This window comes from Camelus dromedarius, chromosome 25, assembly GCF_036321535.1.
Source record: "Camelus dromedarius isolate mCamDro1 chromosome 25, mCamDro1.pat, whole genome shotgun sequence".
Lineage (NCBI taxonomy): Eukaryota > Metazoa > Chordata > Mammalia > Artiodactyla > Camelidae > Camelus > Camelus dromedarius.
This window is the reverse complement of record NC_087460.1, coordinates 5,786,779-5,805,914: the sequence shown is the minus strand read 5'-3', so window position 1 is coordinate 5,805,914 and position 19,136 is coordinate 5,786,779. Positions and strand designations below refer to the sequence as shown.

Here is a 19,136-nt window from a genome sequence, read left to right as displayed (position 1 = left end):
GTACATGGTATACATATCCCTCAGTTAATTCTCTTGGTTTAGGAGTGAGAAAAGAATATTTTTGTTACGAACTGACGGGGAAAAAAACCTGGAAAAAAATGAGATAAGACTTTTTTTAAATTTATAAATATAATATACATAAGGAATTCTAATTTATAGATATATATAATGAAAGGTGGAATAAGGAATAATCAGTCTCTATTAGGAGAAATCACAATCACACCTACACACAATGATCCTACCACAAGATAATGTGAAAGAAACTTAAACAAGAAAACTGAAAGGAAATAAAGAAAATCTTACAGACTTCAATTCCAAGATGAAAAGATTCAGTAGGGCTTGCATAAGATATCAACAACCAAAATTTACAGAATTAAAGGGCAGTATTTATTAAATACTCAACTATGTGCTAATAAGCATTATACATGTATTATAGTTTAGCTAATCCTTACACATTAACCTAGTAAATACAATTATTTCCAATTCTTTTTTTTTTTTTTAAAAAACACTCCCTTATGGCTTGCAGAGGGTTACTTGTCTAAAGGTCACGTAAACAGTAAGTAATGAAATCAGAATTTTAATCAGTATCTGCTAACAAAGCCCATTCTTTGTCAAAAGTCCTAGGGCTGCCTCTGCATACACATATATGTAGAAGATCCCCTACAGTTCAAATAAACTAGGTCTCCAGTCACAAGATTTAAGTGTCGTGAGCAATGCTACGACAAGTGTGTGCCAGAGCCTTATCAGAGTGAGAAAGAAAAAAGTCTGGTTTTCTTCAGAGACTTAAAAAAATAAAAAAGCAACAATTATTTTGCATGGACAGATAAACTGAGGTGAAAAGGGCAAGAGAAAATCCACGTAATACACATTTTAGTGCCTATCTTTGTGCCAAAAGGAGTAATCATATCAGAATACATTACAGAGATCAGCCTGTCAAGAAAAAAAAAGGGGTTTCAAAAGAGAAAATGACACATGTGGAGCTAGACATCAAGCTTAGCTATATGGACTGAAGTCAATTCATATAAAATGGAGTGGGTAGAAATAGCTGCCAAAAGAACAAATCATACTCCATGCTATTTCATTTCCAGTTCTGGTGGTTTTATTTTAGAAAACACATGAAATCAAACAGGCTGGAGCTACTGCTTCCTTGTTCTGGGTATTTCTATCCTCCATTTGAAAAAAACAGACAGTCAAATCTATCTTCATCCATTCTGTGAGTTCAAAAGAACCTAGGGGGGAAAAACACATACAAATCACTTAAATCACATATTTAAACAGTCTTCATAATTAGGATGAAGGAAAAAAGAAAATTAACTAACAACAATAAAAAATTACAAACTGTCTAGGTTACCAAAAAAAAAAAAAATCACAGCCAGGGTTTTTTGTAATTACCACACTTTATCTTGGTGATTTCAGCTGACAAAGGGTATATACCAAGGTATACTCCAATTCTGACTTGGAAGACATTAAATGTTATCATTAAGAATTAAAAGCTTTAACTTAGGACATGTTTAAAAGAGCAACCTTATTTCCCAAATTTACTTGACTCTTCTTCAGGAGAAGTTCTCCTGTTTTCCTGGATTTGTTCTCTCTAGTAGGTGAAGAATCACCAGTTGAATCTATATGGCTATTATATTACCTACTTCATCAAGATGTTGCCAACACAATAACCAACACTTCTGTCTTTATCCCTGGAGTTCTGTGACTTACTTCAGCTAGCCATCTAAGTAAGCCTATTTTACTAGTGATTGACAAACTGTACTATAGAGATAATTTATATTAAAAAAATATATACCCAATTTTAGACACTGAAGTTCACAATGATTAAAAAAATACAATCATATAAAACATGTGTCAGTAATTACTCCTTAAAAATCCTAAAATATGGGCAATTGTTTTTAGTTAAAAAAAAAAATAGTACCAACAGGAAAAAAAGAACATTTCTTCTACAACACCACATACAATTATTGTAGCAAAATGCCTGAACAAATAAAATTAAACTTAAATTCTCTTACTCTAGTGCTCTAGACTACATTTTCAATAAATTATACGATGAGCAGTAAGTTTTGATTCAGATTTTTTTTAACATTTTTTATTGATTTATAATCATTTTACAATCTTGTGTCAAATTCCAGTGTAGAGCACAATTTTTCAGTTATACATGAACATATATATAAATTCACTGTCACATTTTTTTCTCTGTGAGTAGTTTTGGTTCAGATTAAGATTCAAGTTGTTCTTCTTTTTTCAGTTCTAAAGCATTGACATCTCCATATACTAACCAAAATTTGTGATTAAGACAAAACTCTTAAAAAATTTAGAAACTCTAACCATATAAACTAATGTTGTGTAGTCTTATGCTCCAATCTATGTAAAACTGTATTCAGCATTAGGACAAACAATTTTTTTTAAGAGAAGGTGACTTCTTTTTATACCATTAAAAAAAAGAAAATCCACGATGCATTTAGACCATGATACCATTACTCTTGCTTCATGTTACCACAGATCCTTTATTCCAGGTACACACAATCGTTTCATTTAACTATCTGCTTTCCCCTTTGCTAGCCTAAAAATCTGCAAGAAAAAAAATTTTTTCAGAACAATATAGAGCTGTTTTATCTTTGTTATAGATTAATTTACTTTCCAGAATAGAAATGAAAGGTATGCTAGAGGAGAGGAGTATAATGGATCTAAGAAATCCACTCCTCTTGACCAGAAACTGCAAAGAACCTGAAGGCCTCTGCATCTTCTCTTACCAAGGGACACTTTATTACCAAATGCTGTAAATGATGTCCTCATTAATTACACATACAAATTCATCTGAAATGGCTACCCACGGCTGGCCTCAGTATCCTAACCACAAGCACAAACAGTGACAATTTTCTCTCTAACATCACAGCACTCTCACTGCAGAGCACTTCACTTGTTCAGTGACTACAGCAGATTCTGAAGGATGCATAATATATACTGCAAAGAGCACTACACTGACATTTAGCACACTTGGGCCGTAGTCCTGGCTCTATAATCTTGGTTAAGTTACTAAATTCTCGGAACTTTAGTTTACTTACTAGCAAATTCAAGATTATAGTATATGACCTCTAAGTTTTCCACTTTAAAAATTCTAAATTTTTACGGCAGGCCTCTATCGGCCAGTAGCTCAATCTGTTACTACAGATATTAATATATAAATCTCTGCATATAATATATAAATCAGTCAGGGCTCCTTTTCTTTTTTTATTGAAGTATAATTGATATACCTCTTTGTGTTAGTTTTTGGTGTACAGCACAGTGATTCAGTTATACATATATATTCTTTTTCATAAGGACTCCTTTTCTTAAATAATGATTTCTCTTCTAGATATCCTGTTTCAATCATCTATAAAACTTAAAAACATTATTTGTGTGCTACACAATAAATACTAATGAATATATTGATAAAAATATTTCTAAAATGTTCACATTTATATCCTAGAAAAAAGTTACTTTTAAGTTTCATTTGAAAGACTAAAAAAATTGATTTTTCTCTCGAGTTATTAAAAAGTCATAGGGAAACATATGTACCGCATGGTGACTATATAGTTAAAAATACTGTATCACATACTCAAAAGGTGCTGAGAGTAGATCTTAAAAGTCCCCATCACAAGAAAACTAATTTTTTCGTAAGTAAGTATGGTGACAGATAACTAGATAGGTAACTAGTGTGGAGATCATTTTGTAATGTATACAAATATTGAATTACTACGTTGTACACATGAAACTAGTATAATGTCACGTGTCAATTATTGTTCAATTAAAAAACTGATTTTCTCTAGTAAATGTCTATAAAATACTGATTTTGCTCACTTTCTGTTTTCATAGATACTTTAAAAATCAGTCATTTTGATGTCAAAATTCTACATAAGATTAAGAACCATATATGACTTTCTTTCTGTCCACGTAATCTTAAATAGCTTAGCTGCCAGGAACAATAGACACTACAGACATCCGGACAGGTGCACTTTTCCTTTTCTAAATAAATCTTTTAAAATCTTTCACTGCACAACAGAAAAAGATACTACAGTTAAACAAGTAGTTGAGTGATTAAACAGGTCCACATCTTATTATAAATTTAAGAATTGAAAATTATGTTCTTTAATTCTGGGGACTTCAAATACCATTTAATTCTTTCTATTCAGCCTCATCAAATTCTAGGATGTAGAGAATCACAATACTGGAACTCTGATTCACATGTCTGATGGTAATTGTCAACGCAAAGGAAATAAATCTAGTTACTCCAGCAGATACAGACATGCAGGACACAAATGAAAAAGGGGAGACAGACACAGAGAGAAAAACCGGTAGGCAGAGATGAAAAATGGCAACACTGGAAAAGTAAAATCCAGAAGAACTGAGTAAGAAAGAGAAGCATACAGAAAGACTGAGATGGGAGAGAGAAACCAAGACAGGGAAGCAGAAGCACAACCAAGAAAAAGAGAGGCAGGGCAGAGACAGACCAGCAAGAGAACAGTGAACGGTGAACATGCAGAATGGAACTGATGGGCAGATACAGTGAAAGGAAATAGGACCAGATAGGAGATAGCCAAATGAAGAGCAGATCATTTTTATCCCATAATTGTCAAATTACATACTTCTGTAGTTATTTCTCCAGTGCTCCCACTAAAAAGGGAACAGACTTTTTATATTTACAGAATGATTAACAATGCACATTTCATTTATCTTACAAATTTTTAAAAAATCACATTTACTTTGATAGTACAATTTTGCCATCATGAAGGTCCACGTACTGGATGTGTTAACTTGATGGGGGAATTCTTTCATTATGCATATATATGTCAAATCATCACACTGTACACTCTGAATTTCTTACAATTTTATCTGTCTATTATACCTCAGTAAACCTGGGGGAAAAGGTACACATATATCAATATACTGGGGAGAAATACCTAATTTTACATATTGCTATTTTTTTCCCAAAGTAAGTAATGATCGTACCCTAGTTAGGACAAATTCATCCTGCATCAAGGACTCACAGGCATTCATGATTATACACCACTTGTGGAACAATGGGATCAGACTGAAAACATATTACTGAAATTAACTTACCATTAGAATCAAGATCCACGAATCTTAGTCCTGTTTCCATTTTTCGCCCCTTTTGCTTGACGTAGTATGTCATGCTGTCTCTTCTCCTATGCAGATTTTGTCAATAGCCATTAGTCTGAAGAATTCCTTCTTCTGCAGCCACCTACCAGTTTATTTCTCTGCTGCAGCAGAAGGGTATATAGAAAAAGTTCTTGCTTACTATTCATATTAAACAGAAAAATTCCTTTAACATTTCAGTTTCACTTACACGTGAACTTGCTGTTTCCCCAAAACCTCCCCGCCAAAAGTTAAAACAATGAAAATCCCAATCACAGAAAATCAAAACATGTATGGATCAATGTTCATGCTAAGCTGGGAGCAGGGGTAGGGGTGGGGGGAGTGGAAAGATTTAGACACTCAGCAGTTGCCATCTCAAGGAGCCATTTCTTTTCTGTTACACTTCCCTTCTTCACTTATCTCTACAATCTTATGAATAAATGGGTAACAAAAATCTTAACTAGGTAGTCTCCAACTCCTGCAAATTTTAAGCTCAGAGACTACCAAAAGACTTGTGGAAGATGCGGCAATAAAGAAGTTTTTCAAAGTAATTCTAGAAACTAAGGGTTAGGTGCTTTACCTGCTTGAGTTTTCAATGTTCTGGACTGCTTACTGACCAATGGCTCTGAATACATTAAAACACGAACACATACGCCACCTACATTTAAAATAGGGTAGCATTTGTATGCCCATATAAACACTGGGTATTTTATTTTGCAAAAGAGTTTATAAATTCATTAAGTCCTTTTAAAAGGACTGACTGCAAACTCACATTTCCTCAAACTGTATACATACACAGAAGAATTAGGGCGAAAAGGGGAGACAGAGTGACAAACACAACAGCTATTGCAGAACTGGAAATTACCACCACACAAATGTTTTCTGTTTGTTAACATCCTGAGATTCATTTCTATTCCCATTCTCTTCATTATTGGGGTCTAGGTTTCAAACTTATTCTGTATTAGCTACTAAAGAACAATATCCAATAATGAGCTAGCAATAATAATGAACTAGCAGTAAATGGCTTGTTTTTGTTCCACCCTCCCACTACCTTTACCCCCCAAAAAATTTTTGCCAACTTAAAAAATAAAACAAACACTGACATAAGCACCAAAGGCTAGTCAACAGTGGCACTGCAGTGACATTGCTTCTACTTTCTCATTCCTTCCCCCAATCTCAAACCCCACCCTTTGACCTCTGTATATGGGATGAGCCTGAGCAGGAGAGTTGGTGATGTCAGGACTGCGCCGTTCCCACGGATGCTCCTAGAGGCCTGCTGTGCTTCTGGGAACTGGGGCACAGGGATGGCTGTCTGACTGAAACCTAAAACAACAACAATTCACCCCACCCCTCATGTTCCCAAATCCCACAACAGCAGCCAGGCATATACGCTATATAAGGCCCATCTAATATAGTTTGAATATGGTGAAATCTGAAAGCAAGATCATTCTTAACATGTCAGCGATCTTCCTGGGGGCAGCAGAATGGAGGCTGATAAATCCTCCACGTCCCATGCAACCATATAGTGTACACATCTAACGTGAGCCATTCTTATCAGCAAGAGAACAAGGTCCTTCCGTATAAGCCTATTTAGTATACATCATAAATTACTGCAGGAGTGGAGCCAGGATTTGTCAGTAAATGTCATTTCAAGAGATAAGTATTTTTACCTTGAGATGCTTAGGAGCACCCCTACCTCTTATGAGTGAACTGAAGCACAAAACGGGTTAATGATTTATGCCTTCAACTACAGAAAGAGCATTACAAGCCAGGATTTCCTATTCACTATTTAGTGGTTTGTTGGACTTACAGCCTCCTTAAATAGGACCAAAGAGAAGTATATATTGAAAAGGTCCTGACTATTGTCACTAAAATTCTACCTGAAAGAGGATTTTATCCCAACATTATAACAACTCACATTAGGGCTAAAATTTTAGGAAGGATAGGAAAAAGGAGGAAAAAGATAGGTGGACTGGGGTAGACAGAGGAGGGGACAGTATATTTAACTAACAGGAATGCTATTAAAAAAGGTAAGTTGTAGTCCTATTCCTGCCAGTAACTTTGTTTTATGGCCTTGAATAATCCGCTTCTTGATCTTCATTGAAACGCCCTCCAATCTACTCAAGCCTGTAACTTTTGAAATGTTTAAGCCATTATTTTATGGCAATCTCAAGCTGCTGGTTATCTACCTCTTTGTCAGAACGAGTGACTCGGAAATGCTAAAATGATTGTTCCTGAAATCTCCCAAAATAACCAAAACGTTTTCTATTATCTCCTCATTCCCTTTCACTTTTACAGTGAAGTCACAGAAAGAAAAGGACTACGGTCAACTGAAGGCTGCGGTGAGTTTTTAACCATTTATATATCCTAGAACCTAGTTTTACCTTTTCAAAACTAGTTTTCCATACCTGTCAACTCCTAATTGATGTCTTTATACTGTGAGCTCACTGTGTATTCGGAACACCAACCCCTGAAAAAGCTTAAGCCAGAGTAGCACAATGGAAGAAACAAACAAACCCAAAACAAAAACAAAGCCAAAAAAGTCACACTCTGAAATACTTAATTATAGACATATATGCAAGGAATGGAGATATCTAAATGGCAAAAGCAAAGCCCCAAAGACAGTGCTGAGTTTATCCCAACAATTCAAACTTTACCCCCAAAGGCTCTTTTACAATCAAATTATTTGCTAGATATATTTATACATTATTTTTTGAAATGAAAGTTATTACAAACCTATGAGTGCCTTCAAAGTACATAAAGAAAGGAAATTTTAAAACGAAAGTAAAGTTAGCCTTGTGATGAAAAAAAGGAGAAAGAATCAAATTACCTGCCAGCAGGCTGGGGCTGTGCCTGAATCCAAACCGCTGCATTTACCATTCATTCTACAGCTGCATTATTGGGGGAAGGGGAGTTTAGAAGGGCACTGACCCCGAAAGTTCTCAATACTTCTCACTCATCATCAGGAAGGGGGAAGAAGGAAAGTTTTTTCTCTGGGTATTTTTTTGTTTGTTTGTTTTTGTTTTTTTGGCTCCTGAAAAGGCTGGCAAAGAACAGTAACAGTGGAAGCAGTTAGAATATTTCTTAATAAACAATTAAAAAATGCAAAACATTAAGGAATTTAAAACACCACATTTTCGTTAATATAGAAAGAATTTTCACTAGAGTTAGGCAGCCACCCCAAAACAGCATGGCAAAAGGGCATTGGTATAAAGGAAATAAAATACCACACAAAAATCCAAAACAAAACTAAAAACATTTCAAATTAAACCTGGAAGACTAGAAGATTCCAACAGCAGATTTCTGTCCACTACTGAAACATTCCAAAATCCAAGCTTCAAAGGGCGCCTAAATGTATCTTAAATGAAACTTTGTTTTGTTTTGTTTTTTAAGAAAAAAAAAAAACAAAGCAGTGAACCTGGTTATAAATCCTGCAATATATTACATTAAAAATATCCTAGTACAACAAAAACAAATTTTAAAAGAAATTAAACAAACAAACAAACAAATAAATAAAAACAGTAGCAGCAGAGGTTACCTGTCTGAGCACCTACATTTTCTTAGGAGGGGATCGTGTCTCACCAGCCATATAGCCCATAAACCTTCTCAAAAAGAGTGAGCCAGGAGAAAAATGTAACACAAGATTTGATTTCACAATGTCTCTAAGCTCCCCAAACCCCAAACCGGGGATTCACTGAATGAAGAGAATTTCTTTTTCCATCATTTTCTTCTTGAGAAAAAGAAGAGATGATCTTGGAAGTCAATTACTTCTTTCAATGCCTTCGATACCTTCTCAAAAGTCTGATAAAGTGCTTGATGAAACCAAGTCTCTTGATGGATTTTTCTAATGTTCCAGGGTATTTTCTTATTTGATAGCATATACAGAAATATTTCAAAGTTCAGTGGAGTTAAAGCCAGCAGAAATGATCAATCAAAAGAAAATAACTATTAAAAATTTTAAATGGAATAGTTCATATTTGTGTGTGTGTGTATATATAGTCCACTTTTCATCATGGGTGACATAAAAACAATATCAGAAAGAATTACTTTTAAATACAATTCAGAATTACAATTTTAACAATACACAATAGTGTTACAATATTTCAAATTTTGGCATGATAACGCTTATACATATTTGATAAACACATATTTTTACCTCTCATAATAGCAATAAAGATTATCCAAAAGTTATTCAACAATATGTAAATATATTTTAACTTTCACTTAAATATCTGGGCTGTTTTATTTGGGTTCTTCCAGCGTGATCTGTTCATATCCTTTACCTTTCTTTTTGTGGGAATTCAAGAGGATATTCGTGTTTTTAAAGTCTAAAATAATCATTCCTGACCTTTTCACGCTAACATATGAGTGTATGATCCATAAATAGGTTGGTAAGGCTATGTTTTAATATAATGTGAATACCTAGGATGGATAGCGAGTAAAACTAAAGGCAAAATAATCTCAGATATTTCTTATAATGTAGTTGGTTATTTTGATAACATTTTTTTTAAAGGCCACCTACATATTTCCTGGTGTCTTATCCCACCCAACACAAACCTTGAATTTTTCATCAGGTAGAGAGGGTGTTTTTCTATTTGTGTTTTCAAATTCATTACTCTAAATGCATGTGATATGTAACTACTCAAAGTATATGTATCATAATCTATGTGGCAACCAGATGGTCTCTACACACATATGAATGATTTAATCAAGTGGTTCTTTCTTCCTTGTTTATTTCTCTATCCCAAATAGTGTGCATCTTCCAAAGTACGGTCATTCAGTGACAGAAGTACCAAGTGAGTCAGAGGTACTTACATATTCCACAGTATGTCCCACAGTAACCCTGACAGGTCAAATTCTTTTAGATGAAATTAGAATATCCTAAAATAAATTAGAAACTCCTGTATCTGTTTCTAAGGTGAAATGAGACACTGCACAGATTAGAGGTACTATTCTATTTGTCAACAATCAACCTTTCACTCAATTTTAATATTATTTAATTCTACGAAAAAAACAAATTTTATTACATTCCTTTTTTAAAATGGGGGGAAACTGTACAAGTAAGCATGATCAAACCTCTGTTAGAGCTCGTTAATACTGATCTTTTAATTATTGCCTCGAAGTCTCTCTAGTAGTGTCCAAGAAATTATGTAAAGGTCCATCTGAAGGAAAAAAAGCACTGGAGAGGCAAGAAAGGACTCGGGTAAAAGCTTCAGAGGATTGAAGGGAGATGGAACTTGCTGTTTAAAAAAATTACGTTGAGCTCTGGAGCATCTCCACTTCTCAACACACCTTCCAAACCATTCATTGGGATAGTTTTACCCACGTTTAAAGGCTCATATTATAGCAGTTTGGGGGCTTTTATAAATTCAGAAATAAAGAAATATAAAGAGTGGAGAGTATTGAAGGCTTCAGAGTAGGGCTATAAGAGACTCAGTACTACTAAATAAGTCCCCAAACAAAAATGTTCAGTCCACCCTACCCCAAAACCTACGTGTAATAGGAAAAAACACACAGCAAGAAGCACTGAAGAAAAAAGCATGTAGCCTTAAATAAATCATACACCGAACAGTCTAGAACAAAAGGAAAAAGCCAAACAACATACATATACAAAAAAGCTAAGAAGCATCTATTCTCCTTATGCCTTTAGGTGAGTACCTCTACCCCCAGGAGTATAATTATGAAAACAACTCATCTGTTTTGTTTTGTTTTTTTAAGTAAAAAACTGTTTCCCATCATGCTCCATTTTCTAGAATCTACCCTTTTTGATTGGTTGGTGTAAACAAAAAGCAAAACACGTAAACATGCATGCATGCACGCGCACACACACACACACACACACACATATATACCCCCTCCTAAAATGTGAGAAATGCAAATATATAATGCTGGTATCAGAAATCACTTCAGCTTTATACTTAGGAACTTATAGGCCCTTGATTTGCCCCCCAAAAATATTTCCCCTTGTCCTTATTCTTTAAATGTCCAAACACCAAAAGAAAAAAGGAAAAAATAAAAGGCTTTAAATGCACATGTTTCACGTCAGTGTCTTGTTAACAAAAAAGGTAGCATTTTCTTCACTTTGGCCATTGTTAAAGATGCAAGCATAGATCAGGGAATGTAAAGACTAGCATGTATTAAAAAAAAAAATTCAACATTAACAGAGCATATATCTTTCAAAAAAGACTAAAACACTAACAAATACAAGTCAATGCACATATTTTAAACTAGTGTAATTTTATCTACAATGGAGTAAATGTTATTTTGTGTGCCAGACATTGCAATACTGTTCATTTCCCTTTAATCATGCAAACATGCCAATTTTGCCATTTAAAAAAAAACTTTACTGGGTCATTCAAGTTGCCCTCCCACACAAATGAAAAAAAAAAAAAAAAATGAAAAGAGCCCCTCAAGATTTCCTTAACTATGAAAATAAAGCTGATAGAGTATAGGCAGAATTTTCAGATTTGTATAAAAAATTGTAATTTAGGTAGATGTATTCCTTATCCATTACAACACAATGTGAAGTTTTGCTACTCTGAAATTTGTACCTACTGTACAAAAACAAAAGCAAGGGACCATGAAAAAATTATGTTCTCCATGGTCTGCGAGCCTACACATTTTGAGTAATTTAAAAGGGTGACTCCGAGAGCCTGACATTTTCCTGTATCTCACCTCTTCTGCCTCTCTGTTTGCAGGATCTGGAAAGGAAAGTCAGCAATATCTTAATGGCAGAGGTTTCGTCTATCTCCCCTTTCTTTTCTCCTAACTAATTCTCTCAATTTTCTCTCATCTTCCTGAGCATCTTCCATGAACAGCATTGCAAGTTGGTTTAAAAAAAAGAAAGAAAGAAAGAAAAATAGAAAGAAGAAAAAGAAAGTTTTACAAGGATTTTGTTGGTTAATTATTTACCGGTGGAGTCATTCCACCAGGAGTTTGATTTCATTGGCTAGCAGTTGGTTCATGTTGAACAGGCCCCCTGGGAGCTTGGTGAGCAGCTCTCGCTCCGTGGTTTCAGGGTCGCTGTCGACAGAGCTGGAACTTGCGCTCATGTTGTCGACAGCAGTGCTGGCTGGGGGACCCAGCTCCGGCTCACTAGTCTCACTGGCCGTGGACACCACGGAGAGCAGGGACATACGCCGGGTGAGCCGGCCAGAGGGCAGAAGGGAGGCGGCATAATCCGCTATGATACCAGCTACATCTAGATTACAAGCCTTATCAAAGGCGATGAAACCTACATTTGCATTGGCCTCGCAGACACAGAAGGAGCCGTCATCTTTCATCAACAGGTCAATGCCACACACATCCATTCCCAGGATATTAGACACCTGGATAGCTAGCTGCTTCCCTTGTTCACTCAATGAGCACATCATCCCCACACCACCTGGAAAAAGAGAAACAAGGTAAGAAGCTACCAAAATGATTCATTATTGGAGTAGCACTAAGGCTGGCCTTTAAGGCTAACCTCTTCTAAACAGTAGCAAAAACAAAGGTGCTATTCTAGTGTCATTGGGACTCTGAAGTCCAAGCTTCCTTCAATAGGGAATCCCCTTTCAACTAGTCTCTCAACAAATTGATGACTGTACTTTTTCAATATGCTGTTTTTTCTGAAGATATTAAAACTTTCACTGAATTCTATATTACATACATGCAGCAACATGGAAATACAGTTAAACCACTTAATTTTGTTGTTGTTTTTATCAGTTTATCAGTATTTTGACTTGTAAAAACAACAGAGATGCATAATAGGGATAGAGGATAGAATCTAGAGAAAGGGTGACCTGAATATGGTTCCCTTCCTCTACAGTCCTTATTCTAATCTATTTGCCATTCCTCAGCGAAAAGGAATCTGGGGCTGAAGGTAGCTGGCTGCATGTAGGTGAGATCTTGCATTTTGCTGGTATCTGAGAGAAAAGAATCAGAACTAGATTTTCTCATTTGGAGACCAGCTTCAGGAAGCTCCAGACAAGGACTAGAAAGCAAAGAATTTTGACAAAACTTTGACTTAAAGAGCTCTGTGTATACACAGGAGGAAAGCTGACATCAGTACTCTGTGAGTATGCCTGACCCCAGACAGGCCAAAAAGTAAATGCACAGAAGAGTAGGGTAGGGGAGTCCAGGAAACAGGAAGGTGTCTTTTAACTACCTTAGTAGGGAACTGACACACTAGTCAATGAATTAAATGACTGCTTCTCAGCATCTGAAGGACTGAGGACTTCTGGAATGCTCCAAATGATCAGAGCAGACTTCTGACATAATGTGACAACAGGGACAAAATAATAGCCACCTACAACTTGAATAAAAGAAGTAAGTTCAAGACTTTCTTCTTTTTTTTTTAATTTCTGAGTTTTTAAAAAATTTGGGGGGGGGGTAAATTAGGTTTACTTATTTATTTCTTAAATAATAAATGCTGGCGATTGAACCCAGGACCTCGTGCATGCTACACACACACTCTACCACTGAGCTATACCCTTCCCATCAGACTTTCTGAAGCTAAAACAAAACTATGATTATCTAACTAAAACTTCAAGAGAGGAACTGAAGGAGAATTTATTACTTCCGGGAGTCTAACTTTTAACTCAGAAAATCTAGCGTAAGACATATTTCAAAGCATATACAAAAAACTGGAGGTGAAATCACAAAAGAAAGATTTAAAAAACTGGATAACTGAATCAGAAAAACTCCTCCCCCAGAAGGAGAGAAATAGAGAGGCAGTAATTAAAGAAAAAATCTTCCTGAAGCTTAGAAAAACTGAGTCTGATAGAAACAACTTGATAAAATCCAGGTTGGACAGACTAAGAAAAGACAAGTATGTAAAAATACCCTGACAAAATAGTTGAGCTCTTAAAATAAAACCACCAAAAAAGGAGAACAAAACAAAAAACAAACTTATGAAGAATAAATTACCTGCACCGCCCCCTCTCCCAAAAAAAAAATCACAGTAGGTTTGGGCATTCAATTACAAAAGTGTAAACTATAAGGCAGTAGAATTGAAGCAAGACTCACGATTTAAAAACCCTATCTCAGCCAACATACTCTCCTTTGAGAAAGAAAGCAAGCTATGAGATGTCTATCACTCACATACACTATCCAGGGAAAATAATCAACAAAAGATATTAACATAAAAGCAAATGACTGAGAATAGAAAACTCAAGATAGGGGAAGATGTAGATGGGGAGTAAACAGTGATGAGTAATGATTCTGGCAATACAGATATAATTAACTCTCAATGGATAAAGACTGCCTGAGAGTGGATAATGTAAGTGCTACATAAAGATTTCTGAAACAGAAGAGACATATAATACAACAAATTGTAATACAGACTTAAACTAAAACGATTAAATGGTTTCAGCAAAACAATGGAATGTAAAGCCACATGCAGCAATTTCTGTCTGCACTGTTTGATGTTATATACAAAATACTGCTATAATTGTACTCGACACTTGGAGGTACTCAAAAATATTTGTTCAATAAATGAATGAATCAAAAGGAAGGAGTAAGAAAGAAAGTTAAACTGTTGTAATCCTCTCATTGGAGGAAAGGGAACAGAGGTCATGCATTTTGAGAGTAGAGATGTTGAGGCGTTTTAAGGAGTTTGGATATGAGGTGTTAGACTAGAGAGGGGATCAAGGATGACTCCAAGGATTTTGGTCTAAACTAGAAAGACAGAGTTTCTCTCTAAACAATAAGGAGAAAATTGGGTATAACACTTGGGAGGGGAGTTAGATGAGGAGTTCAGTTTTAGATATGTTAAGATTAAAATGTCTAACAGACAACTACTTGGAGATATTGAGAGGAAGTGATTTATATGAGCTTGGTGTTTAGGAAGCAAGCCTAAGGGGGTGGGTATAGCTCTAGTGGTAAAGCACATGCTTAGCATGTACAAGGTCCTAGGTTTGATCCCCAGGACCTCCTCTAAAAATAAATGAACAAACCTAATTACCCACCCCCAAAAAACAAAAAAACAAAAAGGAAGCAAGCCTAAATTCTAGGCTTTGAAAATAACAACATATAGATGGCATTTAAACCCAGGAACTAGATAAGATTACTTTTCAAGAAAGTGAAGTAAACAGAGAAGAAAAAACCCACACCAAGCTCTGAGGCACTTCAACAGTAAGAGAGCTCAGAAGACATACATTTAAGCAAATCAAAATCAGTAATGCTCTTTGGACCAATGGGTAGAATGGGTTAGGACACAGCTTAAACGAACTCCAGTTATACACAAAATAATGTATTACCAAAGAGGGAATCTGGCAGACATTTCACACATGTGTGAACTGGGGTACAAACTGAGCCTGGGTGAAAGCTAATTTAGGTTCCAGAGAAATCCAACTTCATTGCTAGAAAAACAACTCTAGTTTATTTATCATACTCGTGGGAAGTCTATTAAACATATTTACATGTGAAAGACATTTTTCAACATACGAAGTAAAAGGTGAGTTATATACAAATATTCACTGAATAAGCTTTAGTATATCCTAGACAGACAGCTGCATGGCTCTTACCTAGTGAGCAGTTGCTTTGCATCCTCCCATCTGTTGAACAGCGTAACATGGTGCCAACCACACGGCCTCCCACAACAATGACACGTACATCCCTTCCATGAGACTCTTTAACATACTTCTGGAACAGGTATGGGGCTTCATGGCGAATAAGATGGCTTAGATCAGCCAAATGGTGCTTATCTCGAGCCAGGAAAACGGCTTTGCCTGTGATCAAAAAAGAAAAAAAAAGAAAGTATGTAAGTCATCAAACTATGAATAGTTAAGATCTATTACCTGCATGTTCTTGTGTTCCAATCTTCTCTTTCAGAACCAATTTTTATTTACTAAGCAACTATTTGGGGGAGGGGTAATTAGGTTTATTTGTTTACTTATTTTTTAATGGAGGTCCTGGGGATCCAACCCAGGACTTCCTGTGTACTAAGCAAGTGCTCTACCCCTGAGCTATATACCCTCTCCCTCAGTTACTTTTTAACCAAAGTAATAGTGCTAAGGTGATTACTAAGACTGTAAAAATTATATAAAGACAAAGTTAACAATCTCCTTCTATCAATCCCTCAATCCTCAAATTCTTACTAGAATCTAGAATTTATTTAAGTATATATTGTGAGGTTGGGTTAAGATTTGTATTCCTCTAGGTTAGCCAATAATACTAGCTTCACTTAACAAAATTATTTTTTCTCTGAGTTAAAACATGTTTGATCTATTAAACAATATATTAAGATACTATATCTGCATATAGCAAAATACCAGTCTATTACTACATACCTTGTTTTATTTCTGAATTCCCTGGCTTATTTCACTATTCATTCCAAATTTTTCAACTTCTGTGCCAACAGAAGTATCTGTTTTAATTTAAAACATGGTTATAAATCCTTTGACATTCTTCCCATCAAGATAGGGGGAGGGGGGAAAGAGGAGGAAATCTACGTTCCAACCTTTGAATGTAAGAGGACTTATGATTACTTCAACCAACAGAATACAGCAGAGGCAATTCTATGTGACATGTGAGGCTAGGTCACAAAAGGTCACACAGATTCTTTGTTTGTTGGAGCGTTCACTGTGCGAGCCGTGAGACTTCCTGGCTGCCATACTAAAGAGTCAAGTAGAAACAATGCAGTCAAAAGACCTGGCTGAACTCTGATCCGGCTATCACTGTCGAGGCACCAAACCCTGTGAAATACTTGGATTTATGAATCACTTTATGCCTTAGGAAATCATCACTTAATGTGAAGTTATTCAAACATCTTTATACACCATCTTCAAACTATACAAATTGGTAGAGGGATGATGGAGTTACTGATCTAAGTTCCCTGTACTGTTGAAGAGGAAGATAGAGATATTAACTTCAGACTCAGTCTAAATTAAGAATCCATCTTAAAATCTCCAGGGTAACCAGAAAATGAACAGAAATAGCTTCTAGCTGAACTGAGCAACTCATAGTAGCCTTCTGTAAGTCTGAGGAACCTGGCACCAAGTAATTTCTCTCCAATAATTCTTCAGAAGTTCTGCTTCAAAACCTATAAATTTCAATTGACAGGAAGTCAATAACCATGAGCAAACACAAGGAAGATCTAATTAAGCTTGAAAAATCTATTCTGTACAGTCACTCACTAATTCTCAAGAGCAATTTCAATATTATGTATGGCAGCAACAACTCACAGACACACCTCTATGACCCCGTGTGTTCTTCACCACCATTGGGAACTCCAGTACTTCTGCTTCATCAATCATTTTAGCAAAATTCTCGTGACCACCTGGTTTGAGCAACAAAGAAATTTAAGAAGAACAGCAACAGAGCTGTATTGTGATAAATTTTACCTACATTAAAGTCAGCAAGACAAGGGAAGTAGAAGATTAAGAACCTGATAGTTAAGTTTTGTTTTTCTTGGAGTAAGTAATAAATAAAAATTGGAAGTATAGTTAAATACCAGCTTAAAACAATCACACCTTTTAAAATGTATAAAAATTTTTCTTAAACTGTAAATATTCTAATATCCAACTCAAAGATACTGAAAAGTATCTTTCAGTTAAAACAAAGTTTCCAATTCTATAACATCTTTGATATTTTTATCCCTTATTCCTCCACCAGGCAAATAATAGAAGCCCCAAGATCTACTTTAGTATATGGAACTCCCTGTTTGGATTAAGAAACAGAAGAATGAGTCAGATGAGAAGACTCATCCAAAGTTGAAGACATGCTGCATGCATATGCACGTGCACGCGCGCGCACGCACACACACACACACAATTTCTCTTTCTCCATTATAAATCAAAGTTCTTCCTGCACTGAGCCATTCAGTACCCATGGGTTATGTCTTGTTCCTTCTGTTTTTACTGCCCAGGAACAAATGATACAGAAGCAAAGGTAAAGCAAAAATAAACCGTAGTTGTAAAAAATTAACATGATGACACAGAGCAATCAGACCAGGGAAAAATTCATTAAACAACCGCAGTACCCTAAATTTGCAGCTTAGAGAAATTAAGATAACCCAGTCTCCAAATTTTGTATCTTCAACATTAGAGCATAGGTAATATTCATTAATTTGGTTAATACACTTTTCTCCTTTCCATTCTCTTAAAATCAGAACTGTAGACTGATTATACAAGCTACATCATCTCAAAAGCATCAGGAAGAAAGAACTCTCAAACTATTCATATTGTCTCTTCTTGTGTAATTGCTAAAAACACAATCGTGTCCACATATGCCACACACACTTGAAAAGTTCCCTTCTTTAAAATATTAAAAATAAGAAGAGGATGGAAATCTCTCTTTTTTTGGGGGGTGGGGGTGGGGGAGGGAATTAGGTTTATTTGTATGTATTTTTTAGGATGGGAATTTCTTTTTAAAACCTCATTAACTGTCCAAGCATTTTACTGGACATTTATTTGAAGAAATATTTTAATGAAAAACTATACTGCTTTATAGTAAGTCTGATCCTTTCCAAACTAGGAGACCTGGAAAGGCAGGAAATGTATTAGTGCTGCTCCAGTAATCTATACCTGTTTATGACTTCTTACTGCTATTGATATGTGCCCAGGTAAATATAAAAACCGAAAGCACAAAAAGCCTTTATAGCTATTTGGTATTGCTCTGATATTTTTACAGTACTTTCTGCATACTGTTCCACAGCAAACTGGTCTTTTAAAAATTTAAAAAAAAAAAAAGATCCTTTAACACAGATGATTTAGAAGCACTGGCTTAAAGCATACTCTAGTATACTGTCATTTTCTTAAAAAAGAAGAAAATATTTACGAAGAATTATCATGAAATGGTAATGAAGATAATCAGAAATTACAGAGATGTCATCAAATTCTATTATCTTTTACTTCAGGGGCTGACAAACCAAACAGATTTGGCATGTAGCCCTTTTTGCGTAATGAAGATTTACTGGAAAACAGCCACACTCATTGTTTAAGCTTTGTCTACAGCAGCTTTCACAATACAACAGCATTACTGAGGGTCACAAGAGAGAACTGATGGCCCGGAAAGCG

The 19,136-nt window shown here is 35.5% G+C and overlaps 1 protein-coding gene and 1 long non-coding RNA gene across 3 annotated transcripts in view; both read right to left on the bottom strand.

The window, feature by feature from the left end:
- Positions 1–1,076: 1,076 nt before the first annotated feature.
- On the bottom strand, positions 1,077–7,956 carry LOC135318486 (uncharacterized). The gene is made up of 3 exons (XR_010377787.1): positions 5,720–7,956; positions 5,104–5,264; positions 1,077–1,229 (listed from the first exon to the last, which is right to left on the bottom strand). It is a non-coding gene; the product is annotated as an uncharacterized LOC135318486 (long non-coding RNA).
- A 420-nt stretch (positions 7,957–8,376) lies between these two features.
- The window catches only part of RIMKLB (ribosomal modification protein rimK like family member B), a 98,633-nt gene continuing 87,873 nt past the window's right edge, over positions 8,377–19,136 (bottom strand). For both annotated transcript variants that reach the window (XM_064479014.1, XM_031444147.2), the window contains exons 4-6: positions 17,312–17,398; positions 15,645–15,848; positions 8,377–12,523 (exon numbers count right to left, since the gene is read on the bottom strand). In XM_064479014.1, the coding sequence (XP_064335084.1) occupies positions 12,060–12,523; positions 15,645–15,848; positions 17,312–17,398 (755 nt within the window). In that variant the 3' untranslated portion in view covers positions 8,377–12,059. The remainder of the gene's footprint in view (positions 12,524–15,644; positions 15,849–17,311; positions 17,399–19,136) is intronic.